This window comes from Panulirus ornatus, chromosome 13, assembly GCF_036320965.1.
Source record: "Panulirus ornatus isolate Po-2019 chromosome 13, ASM3632096v1, whole genome shotgun sequence".
NCBI classification, from domain to species: Eukaryota; Metazoa; Arthropoda; class Malacostraca; order Decapoda; family Palinuridae; genus Panulirus; species Panulirus ornatus.
Window position 1 is genome coordinate 60,914,527 of NC_092236.1, and position 26,731 is coordinate 60,941,257.

At 41.5% G+C, this 26,731-nt stretch overlaps 1 protein-coding gene and 1 pseudogene across 2 annotated transcripts in view; one reads left to right on the top strand and one right to left on the bottom strand.

Annotated features, from left to right (window-relative positions):
- LOC139752966 (epimerase family protein SDR39U1-like) overlaps positions 1-26,731 on the bottom strand; it is a 64,622-nt gene that overhangs the window by 21,460 nt on the left and 16,431 nt on the right. For both annotated transcript variants that reach the window (XM_071669117.1, XM_071669116.1), the window contains exons 3-4: positions 18,399-18,538; positions 960-1,027 (exon numbers count right to left, since the gene is read on the bottom strand). In XM_071669117.1, the coding sequence (XP_071525218.1) occupies positions 960-1,027; positions 18,399-18,538 (208 nt within the window). The remainder of the gene's footprint in view (positions 1-959; positions 1,028-18,398; positions 18,539-26,731) is intronic.
- On the top strand, positions 2,549-6,935 carry LOC139752979 (pyridoxine-5'-phosphate oxidase pseudogene; annotated as a pseudogene).

Genomic DNA, 26,731 nt, shown 5'->3' on the forward strand with positions numbered 1-26,731 from the left:
ACCACTTTAAATACCTGGGAATGGATAGGGCAGATGATGGAAGCTGGGAGCTGAAATCACTGGGTTTGTGAGGAGGGGCTAAGGTCCTAGATGCACTGACAAATGTGTGAAAAGAGAGGTCACTATATCTGGGCATAGATGGGTATGTCTAAAGGTACAGTAGTATTGACAATGTTCTTCAAATACAAGTCTTCAGCCATGAGTGCAAAAGAATGGAAGAGGGTGAAATGTCTGAAGGCAATATGCTGTATGTGGAAGGACAATCATGTACAAAATTACAGTGAAAAAGTAAAGTGCAGGAGTAAGTGCAGTCTGACTGAGAGAACTGACCATACTGTGTTGCAATGGTTTTGACACATGGAGAGGATGATAGAAAACTGAGTAAGAGGATCCATGTGTCAGATTTGGGGGGAGCAATGGGAAAGATCAAGAAGTAGATATAAGGATAGAGTGAAAGACGCTTTGAGGCATCAAGGCCTGAACATGCAGGATGGTGAGAACTGTGCATGGAACAAAATGAATTTGAGAAATGTAGTTGAGTTTATGGGGGCAATGTGCTATCCCATGGCACATGAAACAGTAAATCATATAATGCCCTCTTGGGCTTGGCTGTGGATCGAAGCTCTAGTTTTGGTGCATTACACATGACAGCTAGAAAATCAGTGTGAGCAAGTGGAGATGTTCATCTGTTTCTGGGACTATCTTTCTACAGTGGGAAATGGTGAACATGTATGAAAAAGGAAAGTTATATCTAAAAACTCCATTACGCATACAAAACAATCTGTTAGGTTAAAGTACACTCAGACCACAATCTGTATCATACATTTCTATGATCCATTATAATCCAATATCCACACTGCTTGGTCCCATACATTACAGATTTTCAATACTCTGCCTGCACAGCAATATATCATATACAGTGATATTACTTTCTAAAAAGTGCACAAAGTAATGCTTACCAACTCCTGAAGCAGAAACAAATACCTTGGGCTTGACACTGGATTCCTTAATGGCCTGAGCTAAGTACCTGAGGAAATTTTCATGCTTTAATTTTTACATCTTAGGAAATTCTACTCAAAATATTCTGGTTATAAGGACCCTTCTTAACAGACAACGAGCATCAAGTTTTGGCACCTGTTTTACAATTTGCATTCACATGTTTTCCATGTACATCTTTAGAAATATGTTAGAAATGTAGGTTTTGAAAGATAAAAAACCTTTACAATGTGGCATCATATTAGCAATGAGATATTTGTAGAAAGTATTTGGTTGGCAGTCAACAACCATGGAGGTATATTACCAATACCACCCACCTGAGCACTGGGAGGGTTAGTGAGGATATGTAGTAGCCAGCACTTCAGAGATTGAATTGCACTCCTCTGACCCAGGTGGCTGTTTTTCCTTTCTGCCTCACCCACACATGGACAGATGGCATTCTGTCCACAAACTTACAATCTCTCCTTGTCATACATAACATTTGAAAACACTTAACTCACACAGCTCATTCTGTCACTCTAGATTTACCTGTGGTGAGCGCTATGTGCTAGCCCTGCCTTTTGGCAAAACAGTTGGAGCAACAGATAGTAGTAGGTAGGAACATTTAGGCAGGATCATTATGTAAAAACAATAGCCAAAAGCAGTAGGTAAGAACATTAGAGGATTAAGTAGAAGTGGTCAGCAGGAGGATTAGGTAGGAGCCTCTGCAAACACTGCACTAGAGTTGCCCTTTGCCAGTGGCCTGTTAAGGGTAAGATATTAAAGGCTAAAAAGCAGCACTGGAGTTCACAAGTTATGGGAACTATTGCTGTGGCCCCCCATACAGGGAGTTCCAGTTGCAAATAGGCATCATAGATATATATATAGAGAGATAGACAGATAGATTTTTTTTTTTTTTTTTTTTGCTTTGTCGCTGTCTCCCGCGTTTGCGAGGTAGCACAAGGAAACAGACGAAAGAAATGGCCCAACCCACCCCCATACACATGTATATACATACGTCCACACACGCAAATATACATACCTACACAGTTTTCCATGGTTTACCCCAGACGCTTCACATGCCTTGATTCAATCCACTGAAAGCGTCAACCCCGGTATACCACATCGCTCCAATTCACTCTATTCCTTACCCTCCTTTCACCCTCCTGCATGTTCAGGCCCTGATCACACAAAATCTTTTTCACTCCATCTTTCCACCTCCAATTTGGTCTCCCTCTTCTCCTCGTTCCCTCCACCTCCGACACATATATCCTCTTGGTCAATCTTTCCTCACTCATTCTCTCCATGTGCCCAAACCATTTCAAAACACCCTCTTCTGCTCTCTCAACCACGCTCTTTTTATTTCCACACATCTCTCTTACCCTTACATTACTTAGACAGATAGATAGAACAGATATTTCTTGAGGAGTATTGGGGTGTGGATCATTCCAACCCTTCAAATATTGGTGAGGAAGCCCTCATTCATTCATCCTTTCTGGCTGAACCTTGAAACTCTGAAGCCTTTTGCTTGACTAATGAGCCCACTCTCAGAAGATGAATGACCATCAAGTCGATGTCACGGAACAACCTGCTCCAGGGTGATCCGAGCTCTGACTCCATAGAACAAAGCGCTAACACAAGGTGGTCACAAATGGTAAAGAGAAATGTTTTTTGAAAAAGCAGCAGAAAGCCTGGGAGGGCAAAATATACAGTAATGACTGTTTGAAGAACATTGCCTCTGGAGAAAACTTTCTTTAGGTTTCAAAATCTATTTCTCTCCTCTCCTGTCTTGAAAGGAATAAGAGCATACCCACATGAAGAGGGCTATAAAAAAAGCTTCACAACAGACTAAAGCAAAAATTAACGACCTCAATCGATGAACTGGAGAAGAATTGGAATCCAACTCTCTAGTAAAAGAAATCTTCACAATGCCTAAACAAATGCAATTTTATGAAAGAGGAAGAAGCATGCAAAAGGCCTTTTTTCTTGAACTCCTCCAAAAAAAGGCTTCTGAAGAAGGCTAAACTAGAGGCCACCTTCCTTACAGGTGCGCTTCAGCTAAAAGCCCAGACCAAACCACCTAGGTAAAGTTCTTGATCTATGTAGACAAATTTCTTTCTGAAACTGGTTTAAAGTTCCAAGGTGCAGAAATAAATGAATCCCTTGGTAATCTCAGGTGAAGTCCAAAGAATCTTGAAGGGATTTAACTGGGCATTAGGCATGATGCTCTCTCCATGAAATCTCCCAAGAATGGATGATACTAGGGCTCTTTCCAAACTTAATGGCTTAATTCTTAGAAAAAAGAGAAAACTGGGGTTTGGATCCATCTTGACCTATACAGCTCACCACATAACTTGTTATTCACTAACTGACCCAAAACTGTAAGAAAAAGAGATTTAAAAAGAGGTCAAGAAGATAAATTGCCAGAAATCCTCTAGAGCCCAATGCTATAAGGAAGAGTTTTGATAAGATGTCAAGGAGATAAACTACCAAAAAATTATTCAGTATTAAATGGTCCAAGACTTGAAGGCTCCACCAACTCCTGACTCTACAACCAAGACTTTTCCAAAAATTCTTCCCCTTTACCCTTGAGCTTTGCTTCACTTAGAGCCAGAACATCCAGGTTTCTTTCCACAAACATACTACCTATCTCACCTTTCTTCTCATCTTGGTTATATCCATACAAATTTAGACATCCTAATCTGAGCCTTCAAGGAGGATGAGCACTCCCTGATTGATTCCTTTTCCTGTTTCCCCTTATAGAAACTGAAGTACAAGTCACCTGCTACAACATGCAGGGAATATGTGGGAAGTACTCTTTCTCCCTTATATATCATTTTTATTTTCTTTTTTATTATACTTTATCACTGTCTCCAGCGCTAGCGAGGTAGCGCAAGGAAACAAACAAAAGAATGACCCAACCCACCCACATACACATGTATGTACATACACGTCCATACACGCACATATACATACCCATACATTTCAATGTATACATTCTTTTTTTTTTTTGCTTTGTCGCTGTCTCCCGCATTTGCGAGGTAGCGCAAGGAAACAGACGAAAGAAATGGCCCAACCCACCCCCATACACATGTATATACATACGTCCAAACGCGCAAATATACATACCTACACAGCTTTACATGGTTTACCCCAGACGCTTCACATGCCCTGATTCAATCCACTGACAGCACGTCAACCCCGGTATACCACATCGATCCAATTCACTCTATTCCTTGCCCTCCTTTCACCCTCCTGCATGTTCAGGCCCTGATCACACAAAATCTTTTTCACTCCATCTTTCCACCTCCAATTTGGTCTCCCACTTCTCCTCGTTCCCTCCACCTCCGACACATATATCCTCTTGCTCAATCTTTCCTCACTCATTCTCTCCATGTGCCCAAACCATTTCAAAACACCCTCTTCTGCTCTCTCAACCACGCTCTTTTTATTTCCACACATCTCTCTTACCCTTACGTTACTTACTCGATCAAACCACCTCACACCACACATTGTCCTCAAACATCTCATTTCCAGCACATCCATCCTTCTGCGCACAACTCTATCCATAGCCCACGCCTCACAACCATACAACATTGTTGGAACCACTATTCCTTCAAACATACCCATTTTTGCTTTCCGAGATAATGTTCTCGACTTCCACACATTCTTCAAGGCTCCCAGGATTTTCACCCCCTCCCCCACCCTATGATCCACTTCCGCTTCCATGGTTCCATCCGCTGCCAGATCCACTCCCAGATATCTAAGACACTTTACTTCCTCCAATTTTTCTCTATTCAAACTTACCTCCCAATTGACTTGACCCTCAACCCTACTGTACCTAATTACCTTGCTCTTATTCACATTTACTCTTAACTTTCTTCTTTCAAACACTTTACCAAACTCAGTCACCAGCTTCTGCAGTTTCTAACATGAATCAGCCACCAGCACTGTATCATCAGCGAACAACAAGTGACTCACTTCCCAAGCTCTCTCATCCCCAACAGACTTCATACTTGCCCCTCTTTCCAAAACTCTTGCATTCACCTCCCTAACAACCCCATCCATAAACAAATTAAACAACCTGGGAGACATCACACACCCCTGCCGCAAACCTACATTCACTGAGAACCAATCACTTTCCTCTCTTCCTACACGTACACATGCCTTACATCCTCGATAAAAACTTTTCACTGCTTCTAACAACTTGCCTCCCACACCATATATTCTTAATACCTTCCACAGAGCATCTCTATCAACTCTATCATATGCCTTCTCCAGATCCATAAATGCTACATACAAATCCATTTGCTTTTCTAAGTATTTCTCACATACATTCTTCAAAGCAAACACCTGGTCCACACATCCTCTACCACTCCTGAAACCACACTGCTCTTTCCCAATCTGATGCTCTGTACATGTCTTCACCCTCTAAATCAATACCCTCCCATATAATTTACCAGGAATACTCAACAAACTTATACCTCTGTAATTTGAGCACTCACACTTATCCCCTTTGCCTTTGTACAATGGCACTATGCACGCATTCCGCCAATCCTCAGGCACCTCACCATGAGTCATACATACATTAAATAACCTTACCAACCAGTCAATAATACAGTCACCCCCTTTTTTAATAAATTCCACTGCAATACCATCCAAACCTGCTGCCTTGCTGGCTTTCATCTTACGCAAAGAAAAAGATATATATATATATATATATATATATATATATATATATATATATATATATATATATATATATATATATTTTCTTTCTTTTAAACTATTCGCCATTTCCCGCGTTAGCGAGGTAGCGTTAGGAACAGAGGACTGGGCCTTTTTTGGAATATCCTCACCTGGCCCCCTTCTCTGTTCCTTCTTTCGGAAAATTGAAAAAAAAACGAGAGGGGAGGATTTTTTTTTTCATACTATTCGCCATTTCCCGCATTAGCGAGGTAGCGTTAAGAACAGAGGACTGGGCCTTTGGGTGAATATCCTCACCTGGCCCCCTTCTCTGTTCTTTCTTTTGGAAAATGCCATGTGTTTAGCTACTGCCACTAAGTCTGGGATGCCATCTGCTTGTATGGTGCTCTTGAAGGGCTTTGGGAAAGAAGGATTTTGCTTTTTCACTAATTATAGTAGTAGAAAAGGAAGAGAGCTAGCTGAAAATCCTCATGCTTCCATTTGTTTTTACTGGGAACCACTCATGAGATCAGTGCGGATTGAAGGACAAGTGGTAAAGTTGAGTGAAGAAGAATCTTCAGAATATTTTCATTCTCGCCCATGTAGCAGTCAAATTGGGGCCTGTGTTAGTCCACAGAGCCAAGTGATCGCTGGCCGCCATGTACTCACAGAAATAGATGACCAGTTAAATGAGGAATATAAAGATGAGAAGAAAGTAATCCCCAAACCTGAGCATTGGGGTGGCTTTCTCATTGTGCCAGAAGCAATAGAATTCTGGCAGGGACAGACATCACGCATACATGACAGGGTTCTATTTAGTAAACCAGCAGCAGATGAAGTTTTGGATGAGAGTCTGACCAAGAGAGGAGAAAATGGATGGGTATACGAAAGGCTTGCCCCTTAATCATTCTACAGTTTGACATGAACAACAATGGGAAAAAGACCACATACTAAAGCTTGCTTTTGCAAAATTATAGCAAAATACAAAGTCTGTATTTGAATAATGTTGAGGAAATTTTTATGCCATTGCATACTAAATTATATGCTTGGTTATAATTGATTTTGAGGAATTTGTAAAGTGCTTGCCAACTAATTGGTGTCTTGGGTTGTAATCAATTTTGTGTAACTTGTAAAGCATAAGAACCTAATGTTTATTTAGTGCTTTTATAGCATGAAAAATATCAAAAGAAAATTAAAACTATCTTTCTTTTCTTTCTTTCATAGTATTCACCATTTCCCGCATCAGCGAGGTAGCATTAAGAACAGTGGACTGGGCCTCTGAGGAAATATCCTCACCTGGCCCCCTTCTCTGTTCCTTCCTTTAAGCTTTTTTAATAAAATTTCATATTTTGGCTTCCTTTAAGAAATTCTTTTTTGTCTGTTTACAGCAACATTGCTGCCTAAAAATTTTCCAATATTTTTCCTTCCAATGGTATCTTATACATTATACTTGACTCTGAGATTCCTATACTTTTGGCATTTTGTAATATTGCAACTGTTAGTGTCACATATAGTGGCAACTCTCCTCTCTACTAACTCATTCTCTGGGGCTGGGACATGTCACTTGGAAAAATAAGGGTTCACTGGGGTGGTACATTATAGATTCTACATTCAAAACTGGATTGGAGCTTGACGGGCAAATTTTGGTGATGGAAGACCTACCTGGCCTCATTTATGATGATGCCATTAGATATGGGCATTTTTTTGAAAATGAGTCAGTGTGCTTGATCATAAATGAGGGGTAGTACAACAACTGTGGGATGCCATCATGCCACTCATAAATGAGGGGTAGTACAACAACTGTGGGATGCCATCATGCCACTCTAAGCCCACTAATCAAAATGATATTCTTGATGAATATGACTCGGATCAATTGAGTGTATTATTAACAGGAGATGAATGTCCATTTAGAGAAGATGGACTCAGAGGAGATTTAGAGGGTGGATTTGATTCACATAAACTGCCACAAAAATCAACACAGTGTGTGTGGTGGGGCAGGATACACCTATAACAACAAAAGACTTTTAGTGTTTGATTCCTTCAGTTCAGGAATACAAAATGCTCAAAAAGTTCAAAGGAACTTGATTTTTTCTATAGTTTATCGACATACATAAAGGAAAAGATTGTGCACGACTTATCTACCTATATCTCTTGACATCAGTCCCACTTGGTGCTCCTTTAAGGGGGTGGCCATGAAGATAGAGTCTCCACGATTGGTGAAATCCAATATTGCTTCTTCGCCTTTAGTGCATAATCCTTAGCAGGCCATTGGCAGAAGGTAACTCTTGCTCAGTGTCAGCAAAGGTTCCTACCTTATATATATATATACACAGACATATACATACATACACATGTAAATAATTCATACTTGCTGCCTTCATCCATTTCCGTTGCCACCCCGCAACACATGAAATGGCACCCCCTTTCCCCTGCATGCGCACAAGGTAGCGATAGGAAAAGACAACAAAGGCCACATCTGTTCACACTCAGTCTCTAACTGTCATGTGTAATGCAATGAAACCACAACTCCCTTTCCACATCCAGGCCCCGCAAAACTTCCCATGGTTTACCCCATTTGCTTCACATGCCCTGGTTTAATTCATTGACAGCACATCGACCCCAGTATACCATATTGTTCCAATTCACTCTATCCTTGTATGCCTTTCACCCTCCTGTATGTTCAGGCCCCGATCACTCAAAATCTTTTTCACTCCATCTTTCCACCTCCAATTTGGTCTCCCACTTCTCGTTCCTTCCACTTCTGTCACATATATCCTCTTGGTCAATCTTTCCTCACTCATTCTCTCCATGTGACCAAATCATTTCAAAACACCCTCTTCTGCTCTCTCAACCACACTCTTTATTACCACAGATCTCTCTTACCCTATTATTACTTACTCGATCAAACCACCTCACACCACATATTGTCCTCAAACATCTCATTTCCATCACATCCACCCTCCTCCGCACAACTCTATCCATAGCCTACGCCTCGCAACCATACAACATTGTTGGAACCACTATTCCTTCAAACATACCCATTTTTGTTTTCTGAGATAATGTTCTCGACTTCCACACATTCTTCAAGGCTCCCAGAATTTTCGCCCCCTCCCCCACCCTATGATTCACTTCTGCTTCCATGGTTCCATCCGCTGCCAAATCCACTCCCAGATATCTAAAACACTTCACTTCCTCCAGTTTTTCTCCATTCAAATTCAAGTCAATTGGGATGTACGTTTGAATGGAGAAAAACTGGAGGAAGTGAAGTGTTTTAGATATCTGGGAGTGGATTTGGCAGCGGATGGAACCATGGAAGCGGAAGTGAATCAGAGGGTGGGGAGGGGGTGAAAATTCTGGGAGCGTTGAAGAATGTGTGGAAGTCGAGAACATTGTCTCCAAAAGCAAAAATGGCTATGTTTGAAGGAATAGTGGTTCCAACAATGTTATATGGTTGCGAGGCGTGGGCTATGGATAGAGTTGTATGCAGGAGGGTGGACGTGTTGGAAATGAGACGTTTGAGGACAATATGTGGTGTGAGGTGGCTTGATCAAGTAAGTAATAATAGGGTAAGAGAGATGTGTGGTAATAAAAAGAGTGTAGTTGAGAGAGCAGAAGAGGGTGCATTGAAATGGTTTGGTCACAAGAAGAGAATGAGTGAGGAATGATTGACAAAGAGAATATATGTGTCAGAGGTATAAGGAACAAGGAGAAGTGGGAGACCAAACTGGAGGTGGAAGGATGGAGTGAAAAAGATCTTGAGCGATTGGGGCCTGAACATACAGGAGGGTGAAAGGCGTGCAAGGAATGGAGTGAGTTGGAACGATGTGGTATACTGGGGTCAATGTGGTCAATGGATTGAACCAGGGCATGTGAAGTGTCTGGGGTAAACAATGGAAAGGTCTGTGGGGCCTGGATGTGGAAGAGGAGCTGTTGTTTCAGTGCATTACACATGACAGTAAGAGATTCAGTGTGAATGAATGTGGTCTTTTTGGTCTTTTCCTAGCACTACCTCACTGGAGGGGGAGTGGATGCTATTTCACGTTTCAGGGTGGCGACAGGGCATGTGTATATATGTATATGTCTGTGTATGTATATGTGCATGTGTGGGCGTTTATGTATATACATAAGTATGTGGATGGGTTGGGACATTCCTCATTTGTTTTCTTGCACTACCTCACTAACATGGGAGGCAGCGATTAAGTATAATAAATAAATAAATAAATAAATAATATAATATAATATGATAATGTGGCAGTTAAGGGTATAATTGGTGTATATGGGGTGTTCAGTGTTGTAAATGGAAATCATAAATAGTTTGTAAATTTGTGTGCTGAAGACGAACTGGTGATTGGGAATACCTGGTTTAAAAAGAGAGATGTACATAAGTATACATACGTAAGTAGGAGAGATGGCCAGAGGGCATTATGGGATTACATGTTAATTGATAGGCACGTGAAAGAGACAGTTTTGGATGTTAATGTGTTGAAAGGGGCAACTGGAGGGATGTCTAAAGATTTGTAGAGGTTTTCAGAACAAGAAGAGAGAATTTAGGGGTTAAGAGAGTGGTGAGAGTAAGTGAGCTTGGGAAGGAGACTTGTGTGAGGAAGTACCAGCAGAGATTGAGTGCAGAATGGCAAAAGGTGAGAGAAAATGACATTAGGGGAGTGAGGAAGGAATGGGATGTATTTAGGGAAGCAGTGATGGCTTGTGCAAAAGATGCCTGTGGCATGAGAAAGGTGGGAGATGGGCAGATTAGAAAGGGTAGTGAGTGACAGGATGAAGAAGTAAGATTGTAAGTGAAAGAGAAGAGAGAGGCATTTGGATGATTTTTACACTGAAATAGTGTGAATGACTGGGAGATGTATAAAAGAAAGAGGCAGGAGTCAAGAGAAAGGTGCAAGAGGTGAAAAAGAGGGCAAATGAGAGTTGGGGTGAGAGAGTATCATTAAATTTTAGGGAGGATAAAAAGATGTTTTGGAAGGAGATAAATAATGTGCCTAAGACAAGACATCAAATGGGAACATCTGAGAAGGGGGCAAATGGGGAGGTAATAACAATTAGTGGTGAAGTGAGAAGAAGATGGAGTGAGTATTTTGAAGGCTTGTTGAACATTTGTTATGATAGAGTGGCAGATATAGGGTGTTTTGGTCGAGGTGGTGTGCAAAGTGAGAGAGTCAGGGAGAATGGTTTAGTAAACAGAGAAGAGGTAGTGAAAGCTTTGCAGAGGATGAAAGCCAGCAAGGCAGCAGGTTTGGATGGTACTGCAGTGGAATTTATCAAAAAATGGGGGTGACTATGTTGTTGATTGGATGGTAAGGATATTCAATGTATGTATGGTTCATGGGAAGTGCCTGGGGATTGGTGGAATGTATGCATAGTGCCATTGTACAAAGGCAAAGGGGATAAAGGTGAGTGTTCAAATTACAGAGGTATAAGTTTGTTGAGTATTCCTGGGAAATTATATGGGAGGGTATTGATTAAAAGGGTAAAGGCATGTACAGAGCATCAGATTGAAGAGCAGTGTGGTTTCAGAAGTGGTAGAGGATGTGTGGATCAGATGTTTGCTTTGAAGAATGTATGTGAGAAATACTTAGAAAAATAGATGGATCTGTAAGTAGCATTTATGGATCTGGAGAAGGCATATGATAGAGTTGATAGAGATGCTCTGTGGAAGGTATTAAGAGTATATGGTGTGGGAGGTAAGTTGCTAGAAGCAGTGAAAAGTCTTTATCAAGGATGTAAGGCATGTGTACAAGTAGGAAGAGAGGAAAGTGATTGATTCCCAGTAAATGTCGGTTTGCAGCAAGGGTGCGTGATGTCTCCATGGTTGTTTAATTTGTTTATGGATAGGGTTGTTGGGGAGGTGAATGCAAGAGTTTTGGAGAGAGGGGCAAGTACGCAATCTATTGGGGATGACAGGGCTTGGGCAGTGAGTCAGTTGTTGTTCGCTGATGATACAGCGCTGGTGGCTGATTCAGGTGAGAAACTGCAGAAGTTGGTGACTGAGTTTGATAAAGTGTGTGAAAGCTGAGAGTAAATGTGAATAAGAGCAAGGTTATTAGGTTCAGCAGGGTTGAGGGACAAGTCAATTAGGAGGTAAGTTTGAATGGAGAAAAATGGGGGAAGTGAAGTGTTTTAGATATCTGGGAGTGGATTTAGCAGTGGATGGAACCATAGAAGCAGAAGTGAGTCACAGGGTGGGAGAGAGGGCAAAGGTTCTGGGAGCACTGAAGAATGTGTGGAAGGTGAGAACGTTATCTCAGAGAGCAAAAATGGGTATGCTTGAAGGAATAGTGGTTCCAACAATGTTATAAGGTCGTGAGGCATGGGTTATAGATAGGTTTGTGTGGAAGAGGGTGAATGTGTTAGAAATGAGATGTTTGAGGACATGTGGTGTGAGGTGGTTTAATCGATTATGTAATGAAACGGTAAGAGAGATGTGTGGTAATAAAAAGAGTGTGGTTGAAAGAGCAGAAGAGGGTGTATTGAAATGGTTTGGTCACATGGAGAGAACGAGTGAGGAAAGATTGACAAAGAGGATATATGTGTCAGAGGTGGTGGGAATGAGGAGAAGTGGAAGACCAAATTGGAGGTGGAAAGATGGAGTGAAAAAGATTTTGAGCAATCGTTGCCTAAACATACAGGAGGGTGAAAGGTGTGCAAGGAATAGAGTGAATCGGAATGATGTGGTATGCCGAGGTCAAAGTGCTGTCAATGGATTGAACCAAGGCATCCACTCATATATACATCCATCCACTCATATATACATACATGCTCATACATGCACATATATATACATATACATCTCAACATATATACATATACATATGTACACACAGCCATATATGTGTAAACACATGTACATATTCATACTTGCTTGCATTCATCCATTCCCAGCACCATCCCACCCCACAGGAAACAGCATCACCTGGGTCAGTGAGGTAGTGCCAGGAAATAGAAAAAAAGAGGCCATATTCATTTACTCTTAGATTCTAGCTGTCATGTGTAATGCACCAAAACCACAGCTCCCTATCCATATCCAGGCACCACAGACCTTTCTGTGGTTTACCCCAGACATTTCACATGCCCTGGTTCAGTCCATTGGCAGCACATTGACCCTAGCATACCATACTGCTCCAATTCACTCTATTCCCTGCATGCCTCTCATCCTCCTGAGTGTTCCGGCCCTGATAGCTCAAAATCTTTTTCAACCTATACTTTCACCTCCAATTTGATCTCCTGCTTTTTGTTCCCACCACCTCTGACACGTATATCCTCCTTGTCAACCTTTCCTCACTCATTCTCTCCATATGTTCAAACCATTTCATAACATCCTCTTCTGCTCTTTTAACCACTCTTTTCACTAACACACATCTCTCTTACCCTTTCATTACTCACTTGATCATACCGCCTCACACCACATGTCCTCAAACATTTCATTTCCAACACATCCACCCTCCTCCATACAACCCTATCTCTAGCCCATGCCTCACCACCATATAATATTGTGGGAACCAGTATTCCTTCACACAAATTAAGGGTTACTATTATACACAATTTTAAAGTGAAAGTAAAATATCTTTGAAAATGAGGTTACTTTTTCATTCAATCATGCAAGTAATGTCCTGTCTGGATATACGATAAGTACATATGTAAATGATGCATATATGAAGATAATCAAAATATTTTATTTATTTATTCATTTTGCTTTGTCGCTGTCTCCCGCGTTTGCAAGGTAGCGCAAGGAAACAGACGAAAGAAATGGCCCAACCCACCCCCACACACATGTACACACATACACGTCCACACACACAAATATACATACCCATACATCTCGATGTACACATATATATAAACAAACAGACACATACATATATACTCATGCACACAATTCACACTGTCTGCCTTTATTCATTCCCATCGCCACCTCGCCACACATGGAATAACATCCCCCTTCCCCCTCATGTGTGCAAGGTAGCGCTAGGAAAAGACAACAAAGGCCCCATTCGTTCACACTCGGTCTCTAGCTGTCATGCAATAATGCCCGAAACCACAGCTCCCTTTCCACATTATTTTTTTTTTCTTTTTTTTTTTTTTTGCTGTCTCCCGCGTTTGCGAGGTAGCGCAAGGAAACAGACGAAAGAAATGGCCCAACCCACCCCCATACACATGTATATACATACGTCCACACACGCAAATATACATACCTACACAGCTTTCCATGGTTTACCCCAGACGCTTCACATGCCTTGATTCAATCTACTGACAGCACGTCAACCCCGGTATACCACATCGCTCCAATTCACTCTATTCCTTGCCCTCCTTTCACCCTCCTGCATGTTCAGGCCCCGATCACACAAAATCTTTTTCACTCCACCTCTCCACCTCCAATTTGGTCTCCCTCTTCTCCTCGTTCCCTCCACTTCCGACACATATATCCTCTTGGTCAATCTTTCCTCACTCATTCTCTCCATGTGCCCAAACCATTTCAAAACACCCTCTTCTGCTCTCTCAACCACGCTCTTTTTATTTCCACACATCTCTCTTACCCTTACGTTACTTACTCGATCAAACCACCTCACACCACACATTGTCCTCAAACATCTCATTTCCAGCACATCCATCCTCCTGCGCACAACTCTCTCCATAGCCCACGCCTCGCAACCATACAACATTGTTGGAACCACTATTCCTTCAAACACACCCATTTTTGCTTTCCGAGATAATGTTCTCGACTTCCACGCATTCTTCAAGGCTCCCAGAATTTTCGCCCCCTCCCCCACCCTATGATCCACTTCTGCTTCCATGGTTCCATCCGCTGCCAGATCCACTCCCACATATCTAAAACACTTTACTTCCTCCAGTTTTTCTCCATTCAAACTCACCTCCCAACTGACTTGACCCTCAACCCTACTGTACCTAATAACCTTGCTCTTATTCACATTTACTCTTAACTTTCTTCTTTCAAACACTTTACCAAACTCAGTCACCAGCTTCTGCAGTTTCTCACATGAATCAGCCACCAGCGCTGTATCATCAGCGAACAGCAACTGACTCACTTCCCAAGCTCTCTCATCCCCAACAGACTTCATACTTGCCCCTCTTTCCAAAACTCTTGCATTCACCTCCCTAACAACCCCATCCATAAACAAATTAAACAACCATGGAGACATCACACACCCCTGCCGCAAACCTACATTCACTGAGAACCAATCACTTTCCTCTCTTCCTACACGTACACATGCCTTACATCCTCGATAAAAACTTTTCACTGCTTCTAACAACTTGCCTCCCACACCATATATTCTTAATACCTTCCACAGAGCATCTCTATCAACTCTATCATATGCCTTCTCCAGATCCATAAATGCTACATACAAATCCATTTGCTTTTCTAAGTATTTCTCACATACATTCTTCAAAGCAAACACCTGATCCACACATCCTCTACCACTTCTGAAACCACACTGCTCTTCCCCAATCTGATGCTCTGTACATGCCTTCACCCTCTCAATCAATACCCTCCCATATAATTTACCAGGAATACTCAACAAACTTATACCTCTGTAATTTGAGCACTCACTCTTATCCCCTTTGCCTTTGTACAATGGCACTATGCACGCATTCAGCCAATCCTCAGGCACCTCACCATGAGTCATACATACATTAAATAACCTTACCAACCAGTCAACAATACAGTCACCCCCTTTTTTAATAAATTCCACTGCAATACCATCCAAACCCGCTGCCTTGCCGGCTTTCATCTTCCGCAAAGCTTTTACTACCTCTTCTCTGTTTACCAAATCATTTTCCCTAACCCTCTCACTTTGCACACCACCTCGACCAAAACACCCTATATCTGCCACTCTATCATCAAACACATTCAACAAACCTTCAAAATACTCACTCCATCTCCTTCTCACATCACCACTACTTGTTATCACCTCCCCATTTGCGCCCTTCACTGAAGTTCCCATTTGCTCCCTTGTCTTACGCACTTTATTTACCTCCTTCCAGAACATCTTTTTATTCTCCCTAAAGTTTAATGATACTCTCTCACCCCAACTCTCATTTGCCCTTTTTTTCACCTCTTGCACCTATCTCTTGACCTCCTGTCTCTTTCTTTTATACGTCTCCCACTCAATTGCATTTTTTCCCTGCAAAAATCGTCCAAATGCCTCTCTCTTCTCTTTCACTAATACTCTTACTTCTTCATCCCACCACTCACTACCCTTTCTAATCAACCCACCTCCCACTCTTCTCATGCCACAAGCATCTTTTGCGCAATCCATCACTGATTCCCTAAATACATCCCATTCCTCCCCCACTCCCCTTACTTCCATTGTTCTCACCTTTTTCCATTCTGTACTCAGTCTCTCCTGGTACTTCCTCACACAAGTTCCTTCCCAAGCTCACTTACTCTCACCACCCTCTTCACCCCAACATTCACTCTTCTTTTCTGAAAACCCATACAAATCTTCACCTTAGCCTCCACAAGATAATGATCAGACATCCCTCCAGTTGCACCTCTCAGCACATTAACATCCAAAAGTCTCTCTTTTGCGCGCCTGTCAATTAACACGTAATCCAATAACGCTCTCTGGCCATCACTCCTACTTACATAAGTATACTTATGTATATCTCGCTTTTTAAACCAGGTATTCCAATTCATCAGTCCTTTTTCAGCACATAAATCTACAAGCTCTTCACCATTTCCATTTACAACACTGAACACCTCATGTATACCAATTATTCCCTCAACTGCCACATTACTCACCTTTGCATTCAAATCACCCATCACTATAACCTGGTCTCGTGCATCAAAACCACTAACACACTCATTCAGCTGCTCCCAAACACTTGCCTCTCATGATCTTTCTTCTCATGCCCAGGTGCATATGCACCAATAATCACCCATCTCTCTCCATCAACTTTCAGTTTTACCCATATTAATCGAGAATTTACTTTCTTACATTCTATCACATACTCCCACAACTCCTGTTTCAGGAGTACTGCTACTCCTTCCCTTGCTCTTGTCCTCTCACTAACCCCTGACTTTACTCCCAAGACATTCCCAAACCACTCTTCCCCTTTACCCTTGAGCTTCGTTTCACTCAGAGCCAAAACATCCAGGTTCCTTTCCTCAAACATACTACCTATCTCTCCTTTTTTCACATCTTGGTTACATCCACACACATTTAGGCACCCCAATCTGAGCCTTCGAGGAGGATGAGCATTATTATTATCATTTATTATTAGGGAAGCAGTGATGGCTTGTGCAAAAGATGCTTGTGGCATGAGAAGCGTGGGAGGTGGGTTGATTACAAAGGGTAGTGAGTGGTGGGATGATGAAGTAAGATTATTAGTGAAAGAGAAGAGAGAGGCATTTGGACAATTTTTGCAGGGAAAAAATGCAAATGAGAGGGAGATGTATAAAAGAAAGAGACAGGAGGTCAAGAGAAAGGTGCGAGAGGTGAAAAAGAGGGCAAATGAGAGTTGGGGTGAGAGAGTATCATTAAATTTTAGGGAGAATAAAAAGATGTTCTGGAAGGAGGTAAATAAAGTGCGCAAGACAAGGGAGCAAATGGGAACTTCAGTGAAGGGGGCTAATGGGGAGGTGATAACAAGTAGTGGTGATGTGAGAAGGAGATGGAGTGAGTATTTTGAAGGTTTGTTGAATGTGTTTGATGATAGAGTGGCAGATATAGGGTGTTTTGGTCGAGGTGGTGTGCAAAGTGAGAGGGTTAGGGAAAATGATTTGGTAAACAAAGAAGAGGTAGTAAAAGCTTTGTGGAAGATGAAAGCCAGCAACGCAGCAGGTTTGGATGGTATTGCAGTGGAATTTATTAAAAAATGGGGTGACTGTATTGTTGACTGGTTGGTAAGGTTATTTAATGTATGTATGACTCATGGTGAGGTGCCTGAGGATTGGCGGAATGCGTGCATAGTGCCATTGTACAAAGGCAAAGGGGATAAGAGTGAGTGCTCAAATTACAGAGGTATAAGTTTGTTGAGTATTCCTGGTAAATTATGTGGGAGGGTATTGATTGAGAGGGTGAAGGCATGTATGGAGCATCAAATTGGGGAAGAGCAGTTTGGTTTCAGAAGTGGTGGAGGATGTGTGGATCAGGTGTTTGCTTTGAAGAATGTATGTGAGAAATACTTAGAAAAGCAAATGGATTTGTATGTAGCATTTATGGAGCTGGAGAAGGCATATGATAATCAAAATACATTACAAAATGTGTAAATGATGTGTATAGGATGTGGGAATGTGTAAGTGTTTTGGTATATGCAGAATAAAATCACACCACACACTGTAAAGAAAACTCAGGTATGAGGATCCTTGCCATCTTTTATGCCTACCATTTGTCCATTCAACACCCTGTCATATCAGTACTGATGAAAGTATATTATTCTTTATTTTCTTAAAAAATATAAATGATACAGAGCTATTTCACATGGGGATTCTTTTTTATATTTTGCACATGAGCTTTTTATAGACAGAAAATGGAAGGAAATGGTTCAACAAACTGTATATTCAAGAAAGCCAATTTTTCTTTTCATATCTACATAACTTTTCTGCCTCATTAAGATTGCATAAGGAGCAACCAAACAACCTCATTTGCATGCATCCACTCTCCAGCTGTCATGTATAATGTATGAAAACCAATGCCTAAAATATATGAAATGATTCAGCTTTATGCCCTTAAATAATTATTGACAAATCTTTTCCTTACTTGGTTGTGTTGACACGGGATGCCCAAACATTCTGTTTGAAGCCCTCAGTCCATCGTCGAAGAGGATCCAATACATTCTGACCTGCAAGGTTGACTACTGCTGTGGTCGTATTTGGCAAGCCTTCCTTATGCAAGTCATTCTGCAAAATCAGTCATCAGTATTTTCTTTCTTTTCATGTTTTCCCATCCTCCCCTTCCCCTTTCAAAATCTCTCTTTATCTCTCCTCTCTCTGAACCCCAGAGCTTCACTCAAGAATCAGTAGCAATCAATACCAACACTACTGTTACTTTCTGAGAGAACTCTGAACTACACTACACTCTCAGAAAGAGCTTTTATATAACTATAACTACCTAGCTACAAATAACAATTATGAGATTTTATCAAGAAGTGGAGCTATGAAAAAGACATTACATTATATGCTCCTTGTTTAGCAGAACTGCAATTCTCTGCTGCAATGCCAGTGCACTGTTATCACTCTTAGGTTTATCTGGCAATGTTTAACCTTTTTTCTATTTTTCTCTTAAAATTGTCAGTACCCACATCCTGCAGGGCTAATGAAATATTTTTGTTTGTTATTTCTTTCATCTATTCCACATAATTCTTGCAGACTTAACAAGCCTTCTAACTGACAGTTAAAGCTTTATTCCTTGTTCATTTCCTGAGGGGGTGGTGTCAGAAATTCTCCTCTCCAACCATTTCAGTTTCTAAAACTGGGGACAGAAGGACCCAAGTGGGGAGTGCTCAACCTACTCGAAGGTTAGGCTAGGGGTGTCTGAATGTACCTGGATGTAACCAGGATGAGAAGGGATGAACAGGAAGTATTTTTGGGGAGATGGACCTGGATATTCTGTCTAAGTGCAACAACTATAAGAGACAGAAGAATGGTTTGGTTTTGAAAAGTCCAAAGGACAAAGTCTGAACATTAGTTTGGGGGTGGGGGCAAAGAAGGGGGTAACACTTCTGATGAAGGAGGAAATATTGGAATATGCTTAAAAGTGGAAGGAGTCAGTTTCGAACTGATGTGAATGAAAATTAAAGCAGATTACAAGAGGTGTCAGTGCCTATGCACCTGGCAGTGAGATGTGGGAGAAAGAATGGCAAGTGTTTTGAGAGAAGTTGAGTATGTGCATGAATTTTGGTGCACACAATAAAGTATTAATGGTGGAAGATTTGAATGCAAGAGTGGGTGATGTGGCAGATGAGGATGTACTTTGGGTTCATGGGGTACCCAATTTAAATGGAAATAGAAACACAGATTGTTGGGCTGTGCTGAAGAAGGCCAGGTGATTGGGAGCAGCTGGTTTAAAAGGGATGTATACACATGAGTGAGTGAGGTTTGAGCTGTGCAGGCATTATAGGATTTTGCACCAACTGATAGGCATGCAAGGTAAGACTGTTGGATGTGTATGTGTGGAAAGGAACACCTGGTAGGATGTTTGATACCTTCTTGCTTATTGTGATTGTGACCTTCTGTAGTAATTTGAGGGAATAGAGGATATGACAAGATTAGGTAGAGGTTGGTGAAAGTGAGTGAAGTTAGAAAAGAGGCTTGTGCAAAGAGATACCAAGAGAGATTTGGGGCGGAGGTGAATAAAGTATGACACAGAAGTGATTGAGAAGAGGAAGATATCGAGGGAAGCACTGCTTTCTTGTACAGGTGAAGTGTATTACTTACAGAAAATGGAATGTGGTCATTTGAAAAGGGCAGCAAGTGAGGGGATAAGGAAGTTAAGTTGATACTAAAAGTGAAAAGAGAGGAATATGGGTATGACCTGAAATAAAGGAGTAAGACTTATTAGATGTACAAAAAGAAAGTGGCAAAAGGTCATGAACACAGTGCAGGGTTGAAAAAATGGCAAATGAGAAATGGGGCAAGACAGTATTGACAAACTTAATGGAGAACAATAAAATAATTTGGAAAGAAAACAAATAAAAAACAGAAGTGAGAACAGCAGACGAGGAAGTTCTAATAGGCAAAGAAAAGGTAAAAAAAAAAAGAAAAAGTGAGTATTCTGTACAGTGCTGGGCAAAGTACTGGGTACTTAAAAAATTTAGTTGAGTACTGTTACTTTGAAATACAAGTTATCCAAGTGAAGGGAAAGAGTAATTTTACTGCAAAGTACTCAGGTAAAAGTACAAAGTAATGGACTTTAAAAGAGGTCAAGTACAGAGAGTAAAAGTAAATTCATACTGTCTGCCTTTATTTATTCCCATCGCCACCTCGCCACACATGGAATAACATCCCCTCGCCCCTCATGTGTGCAAGGTAGCGCTAGGAAAAGACAACAAAGGCCCCATTCGTTCACACTCAGTCTCTAGATGTCATGTAATAATGCCCGAAACGACAGCTCCCTTTCCACATCCAGGCCCCACACAACTTTCCATGGTTTACCCCAGACGCTTCACATGCCCTGATTCAATCCATTGACAGCACGTCAACTCCGGTATGCCACATTGATCCAATTCACTCTATTCCTTGCGCGCCTTTCACCCTCCTGCATGTCCAGGTCCTGATCACTCAAAATCTTTTTCACTCCATCTTTCCACCTCCAATTTGGTCTCCCACTTCTCCTCGTTCCCTCCACCTCCGACACAGATATCCTCTTGGTCAATCTTTCCTCACTCATTCTCTCCATGTGACTAAACCATTTCAAAACACCCTCTTCTGCTCTCTCAACCACACTCTTTTTATTTCCACACATCTCTCTTACCCTTACATTACTTACTCGATCAAACCACCTCACACCACATATTGTCCTCAAACATCTCATTTCCAGCTAATCCACCCTCCTGCGCACAACTCTATCCATAGCCCACGCCTCGCAACCATATAACATTGTTGGAACCACTATGCCTTCAAACATACACATTTTTGCTTTCCGAGATAATGTTCTCGACTTCCACACATTCTTCAACACTCCCAGAACTTTCGCCCCCTCCCCCACCCTATGATTCACTTCCACTTCCATGGTTCCATCTGCTGCCAGATCCACTCCCAGATATCTAAAACACTTCACTTCCTCCAGTTTTTCTCCATTCAAACTTACCTCCCAATTGACTTGACCCTCAACCCTACTGTGCCTAATAACCTTGCTCTTATTCACATTTACTCTCAGCTTTCTTCTTTCACACACTTTACCAAACTCAGTCACCAGCTTCTGCAGTTTCTCACACGAATCAGCCACCAGCGCTGTATCATCAGCAAACAACTGACTCACTTTCCAATCTCTCTCATCCACAACAGACTACATACTTGCCCCTCTTTCCAAAACTCTTGCATTCACCTCCCTAATAACCCTATCCATAAACAAATTGAACAACCATGGAGACATCACACACCCTTGCTGCAATCATACATTCACTGAGAACCAATCATTTTCTTCTCTTCCTACACATACACATGCCTTACATCCTAAATAAAAACTTTTCACTGCTTCTAACAACTTGCCTCCCACACCATATATTCTCAATACCTTCCACAGAGCATCTCTATCAACTCTATCATATGCCCTCTCCAGATTCATTAATGCTACATACAAATCCATTTGCTTTTCTAAGTATTTCTCACATACATTCTTCAAAGCAAACACCTGGTCCACACATCATCTACCACTTCTGAAACCACACTGCTCTTCCCCAATCTGATGTTCTGTACATGCCTTCACCCTTTCAATCAATACCCTCCCTTTTAATTTCCCAGGAATACTCAACAAACTTATACCTCTGTAATTGGAGCACTCACTTTTATCCCCTTTGCCTTTGTGCAATGTCACTATGCAAGCATTCCGCCAATCCTCAGGCACCTCAACATGAGTCATACATACATTAAATAACCTTACCAACCAGTCAACAATACAGTCATCCCCTTTTTTAATAAATTCCACTGCAACACCATCCAAACCCGCTGCCTTGCCGGCTTTCATCTTCCGCAAAGCTTTTACTACCTCTTCCCTGTTTACCAAATCATTTTCCCTAACCCTCTAACTTTGCACGCCACCTTGACTAAAACACCCTATATCTGCCACTCTATCATCAAACACATTCAACAAACCTTCAAAATACTCACTCCATCTCCATCTCACATCACCACTGCTTGTTATCATTTCCTCATTTGCCCCCTTCACTGAAGTTCCCATTGATTCTCTTGTCTTACGCACTTTACTTACCTTCTTCCAAAACATCTTTTTATCCTCCCTAAAATTTAATGATACTCTCTCACCCCAACTCTCATTTGCCCTCTTTTTTCACCACTTGCACCTTTCTCTTGACTTCCTGCCTCTTTCTTTTATACATCTCCCACTCATTTGCATTAATTCCCTGCAAAAATTGTCCAAATGCCTCTCTCTTCTCTTTCACTAATAATCTTACTTCTTCATCCCACCACTCACTACCCTTTCTAATTTGCCCACCTGCCATGCTTCTCATGCCACAAGCATCTTGTGCAAGCCATCACTGCTTCCCTAAATTCATCCCATTCCTCCCCACTCCCCTTATCTCCTTTGTTCTCACCTTTTTCCATTCTGTACTCACTCTCTCCTAGTACTTCCTCACACAAGTCTCCTTCCCAAGCTCACTTACTCTCACCACTCTTTTCACCCCAACATTCTCACTTCTTTTCTGAAAACTTCTACAAATCTTCACCTTCGCCTCCACAAGATAATGATCAGACATCCCTCCACTTGCACCTCTCAGCACATTAACATCTAAAAATCTCTCTTTTGCATGCCTATCAATTAACACATCATTCAATAACGCTCTCTGGCCATCTCTCCTACTTACATACGTTTTTTTTTTTATTTTTTTTATTATACTTTGTCGCTGTCTCCCGTGTTTGCGAGGTAGCGCAAGGAAACAGACGAAAGAAATGGCCCAACCCCCCCCATACACATGTATATACATACGTCCACACACGCAAATATACATACCTACACAGCTTTCCATGGTTTACCCCAGACGCTTCACATGCCTTGATTCAATCCACTGACAGCACGTCAACCCCGGTATACCACATCGCTCCAATTCACTCTATTCCTTGCCCTCCTTTCACCCTCCTGCATGTTCAGGCCCCGATCACACAAAATCTTTTTCACTCCATCTTTCCACCTCCAATTTGGTCTCCTTCTTCTCCTCGTTCCCTCCACCTCCGACACATATATCCTCTTGGTCAATCTTTCCTCACTCATTCTCTCCATGTGCCCAAACCACTTCGAAACACCCTCTTCTGCTCTCTCAACCACGCTCTTTTTATTTCCACACATCTCTCTTACCCTTACGTTACTCACTCGATCAAACCACCTCACACCACACACTGTACTCAAACATCTCATTTCCAGCCCATCCATCCTCCTGCGCACAACTCTATCCATAGCCCACGCCTCGCAACCATACAACATTGTTGGAACCACTATTCCTTCAAACATACCCATTTTTGCTTTCCGAGATACTGTTCTCGACTTCCACACATTCTTCAAGGCCCCCAGAATTTTCGCCCCCTCCCCCACCCTATGATCCACTTCCGCTTCCATGGTTCCATCCGCTGCCAGATCCACTCCCAGATATCTAAAACACTTCACTTCCTCCAGTTTTTCTCCATTCAAACTCACCTCCCAATTGACTTGACCCTCAACCCTACTGTACCTAATAACCTTGCTCTTATTCACATTTACTCTTAACTTTCTTCTTCCACACACTTTACCTAACTCAGTCACCAGCTTCTGCAGTTTCTCACATGAATCAGCCACCAGCTCTGTATCATCAGCGAACAACAACTGACTCACTTCCCAAGCTCTCTCATCCCCAACAGACTTCATACTTGCCCCTCTTTCCAAAACTCTTGCATTTACCTCCCTAACAACCCCATCCATAAACAAATTAAACAACCATGGAGACATCACACACCCCTGCCGCAAACCTACATTCACTGAGAACCAATCACTTTCCTCTCTTCCTACACGTACACATGCCTTACATCCTCGATAAAAACTTTTCACTGCTTCTAACAACTTTCCTCCCACACCATATATTCTTAATACCTTCCACAGAGCATCTCTATCAACTCTATCATATGCCTGCTCCAGATCCATAAATGCTACATACAAATCCATTTGCTTTTCTAAGTATTTCTCACATACATTCTTCAAAGCAAACACCTGATCCACACATCCTCTACCACTTCTGAAACCACACTGCTCTTCCCCAATCTGATGCTCTGTACATGCCTTCACCCTCTCAATCAATACCCTCCCATATAATTTACCAGGAATACTCAACAAACTTATACCTCTGTAATTTGAGCACTCACTCTTATCCCCTTTGCCTTTGTACAATGGCACTATGCACGCATTCCGCCAATCCTCAGGCACCTCACCATGAGTCATACATACATTAAATAACCTTACCAACCAGTCAACAATACAGTCACCCCCTTTTTTAATAAATTCCACTGCAATACCATCCAAACCCTGCTGCCTTGCCGGCTTTCATCTTCCGCAAAGCTTTCACTACCTCTTCTCTGTTTACCAAATCATTTTCCCAAACCCTCTCACTTTGCACACCACCTCGACCAAAACACCCTATATCTGCCACTTTATCATCAAACACATTCAACAAACCTTCAAAATACTCACTCCATCTCCTTCTCACATCACCACTACTTGTTATCACCTCCCCATTTGCGTCCTTCACTGAAGTTCCCATTTGCTCCCTTGTCTTACGCACTTTATTTACCTCCTTCCAGAACATCTTTTTATTCTCCCTAAAATTTAATGATACTCTCTCACCCCAACTCTCATTTGCCCTTTTTTTCACCTCCTGCACCTTTCTCTTGACCTCCTGTCTCTTTCTTTTATACATCTCCCACTCAATTGCATTTTTTCCCTGCAAAATTCGTCCAAATGCCTCTCTCTTCTCTTTCACTAATACTCTTACTTCTTCATCCCACCACTCACTACCCTTTCTAATTAACCCACCTCCCACTCTTCTCATGCCACAAGCATCTTTTGCGCAATCCATCACTGATTCCCTAAATACATCCCATTCCTCCCCCACTCCCCTTACTTCCATTGTTCTCACCTTTTTCCATTCTGTACTCAGTCTCTCCTGGTACTTCCTCACACAGGTCTCCTTCCCAAGCTCACTTACTCTCACCACCCTCTTCACCCCAACATTCACTCTTCTTTTCTGAAAACCCATACAAATCTTCACCTTAGCCTCCACAAGATAATGATCAGACATCCCTCCAGTTGCACCTCTCAGCACATTAACATCCAAAAGTCTCTCTTTCGCACGCCTGTCAATTAACACATAATCCAATAACGCTCTCTGGCCATCTCTCCTACTTACATAAGTATACTTATGTATATCTCGCTTTTTAAACCAGGTATTCCCAATCATCAGTCCTTTTTCAGCACATAAATCTACAAGCTCTTCACCATTTCCATTTACAACACTGAACACCCCATGTATACCAATTATTCCCTCAACTGCCACATTACTCACCTTATATATATATATATATATATATATATATATATATATATATTTTTTTTTTTTTTATACCTCGTCGCTGTCTCCCGCGGTTGCGAGGTAGCGCAAGGAAACAGACGAAAGAAATGGCCCAACCCCCCCCATACACATGTACATACACACGTCCACACACGAAAATATACATACCTACACAGCTTTCCATGGTTTACCCCGGACGCTTCACATGCCTTGATTCAATCCACTGACAGCACGTCAACCCCTGTATACCACATCGCTCCAATTCACTCTATTCCTTGCCCTCCTTTCACCCTCCTGCATGTTCAGGCCCCGATCACACAAAATCCTTTTCACTCCATCTTTCCACCTCCAATTTGGTCTCCCTCTTCTCCTCGTTCCCTCCACCTCCGACACATATATCCTCTTGGTCAATCTTTCCTCACTCATTCTCTCTATGTGCCCAAACCATTTCAAAACACCCTCTTCTGCTCTCTCAACCACGCTCTTTTTATTTCCACACATCTCTCTTACCCTTACGTTACTTACTCGATCAAACTTATATATATATATACATATATACATACATATATATATACATATATATATATACACACACATATATATATATATATATATATATATATATATATATATATATATATATATATATATATATATATATATATATATATATTTATTATACATAAATAAATATATATATATATTTATATATATATATATTTATGGATCTGGAGAAGGCATATGATAGAGTTGATAGAGATGCTCTGTGGAAGGTATTAAGAATATATGGTGTGGGAGGCAAGTTGTTAGAAGCAGTGAAAAGTTTTTA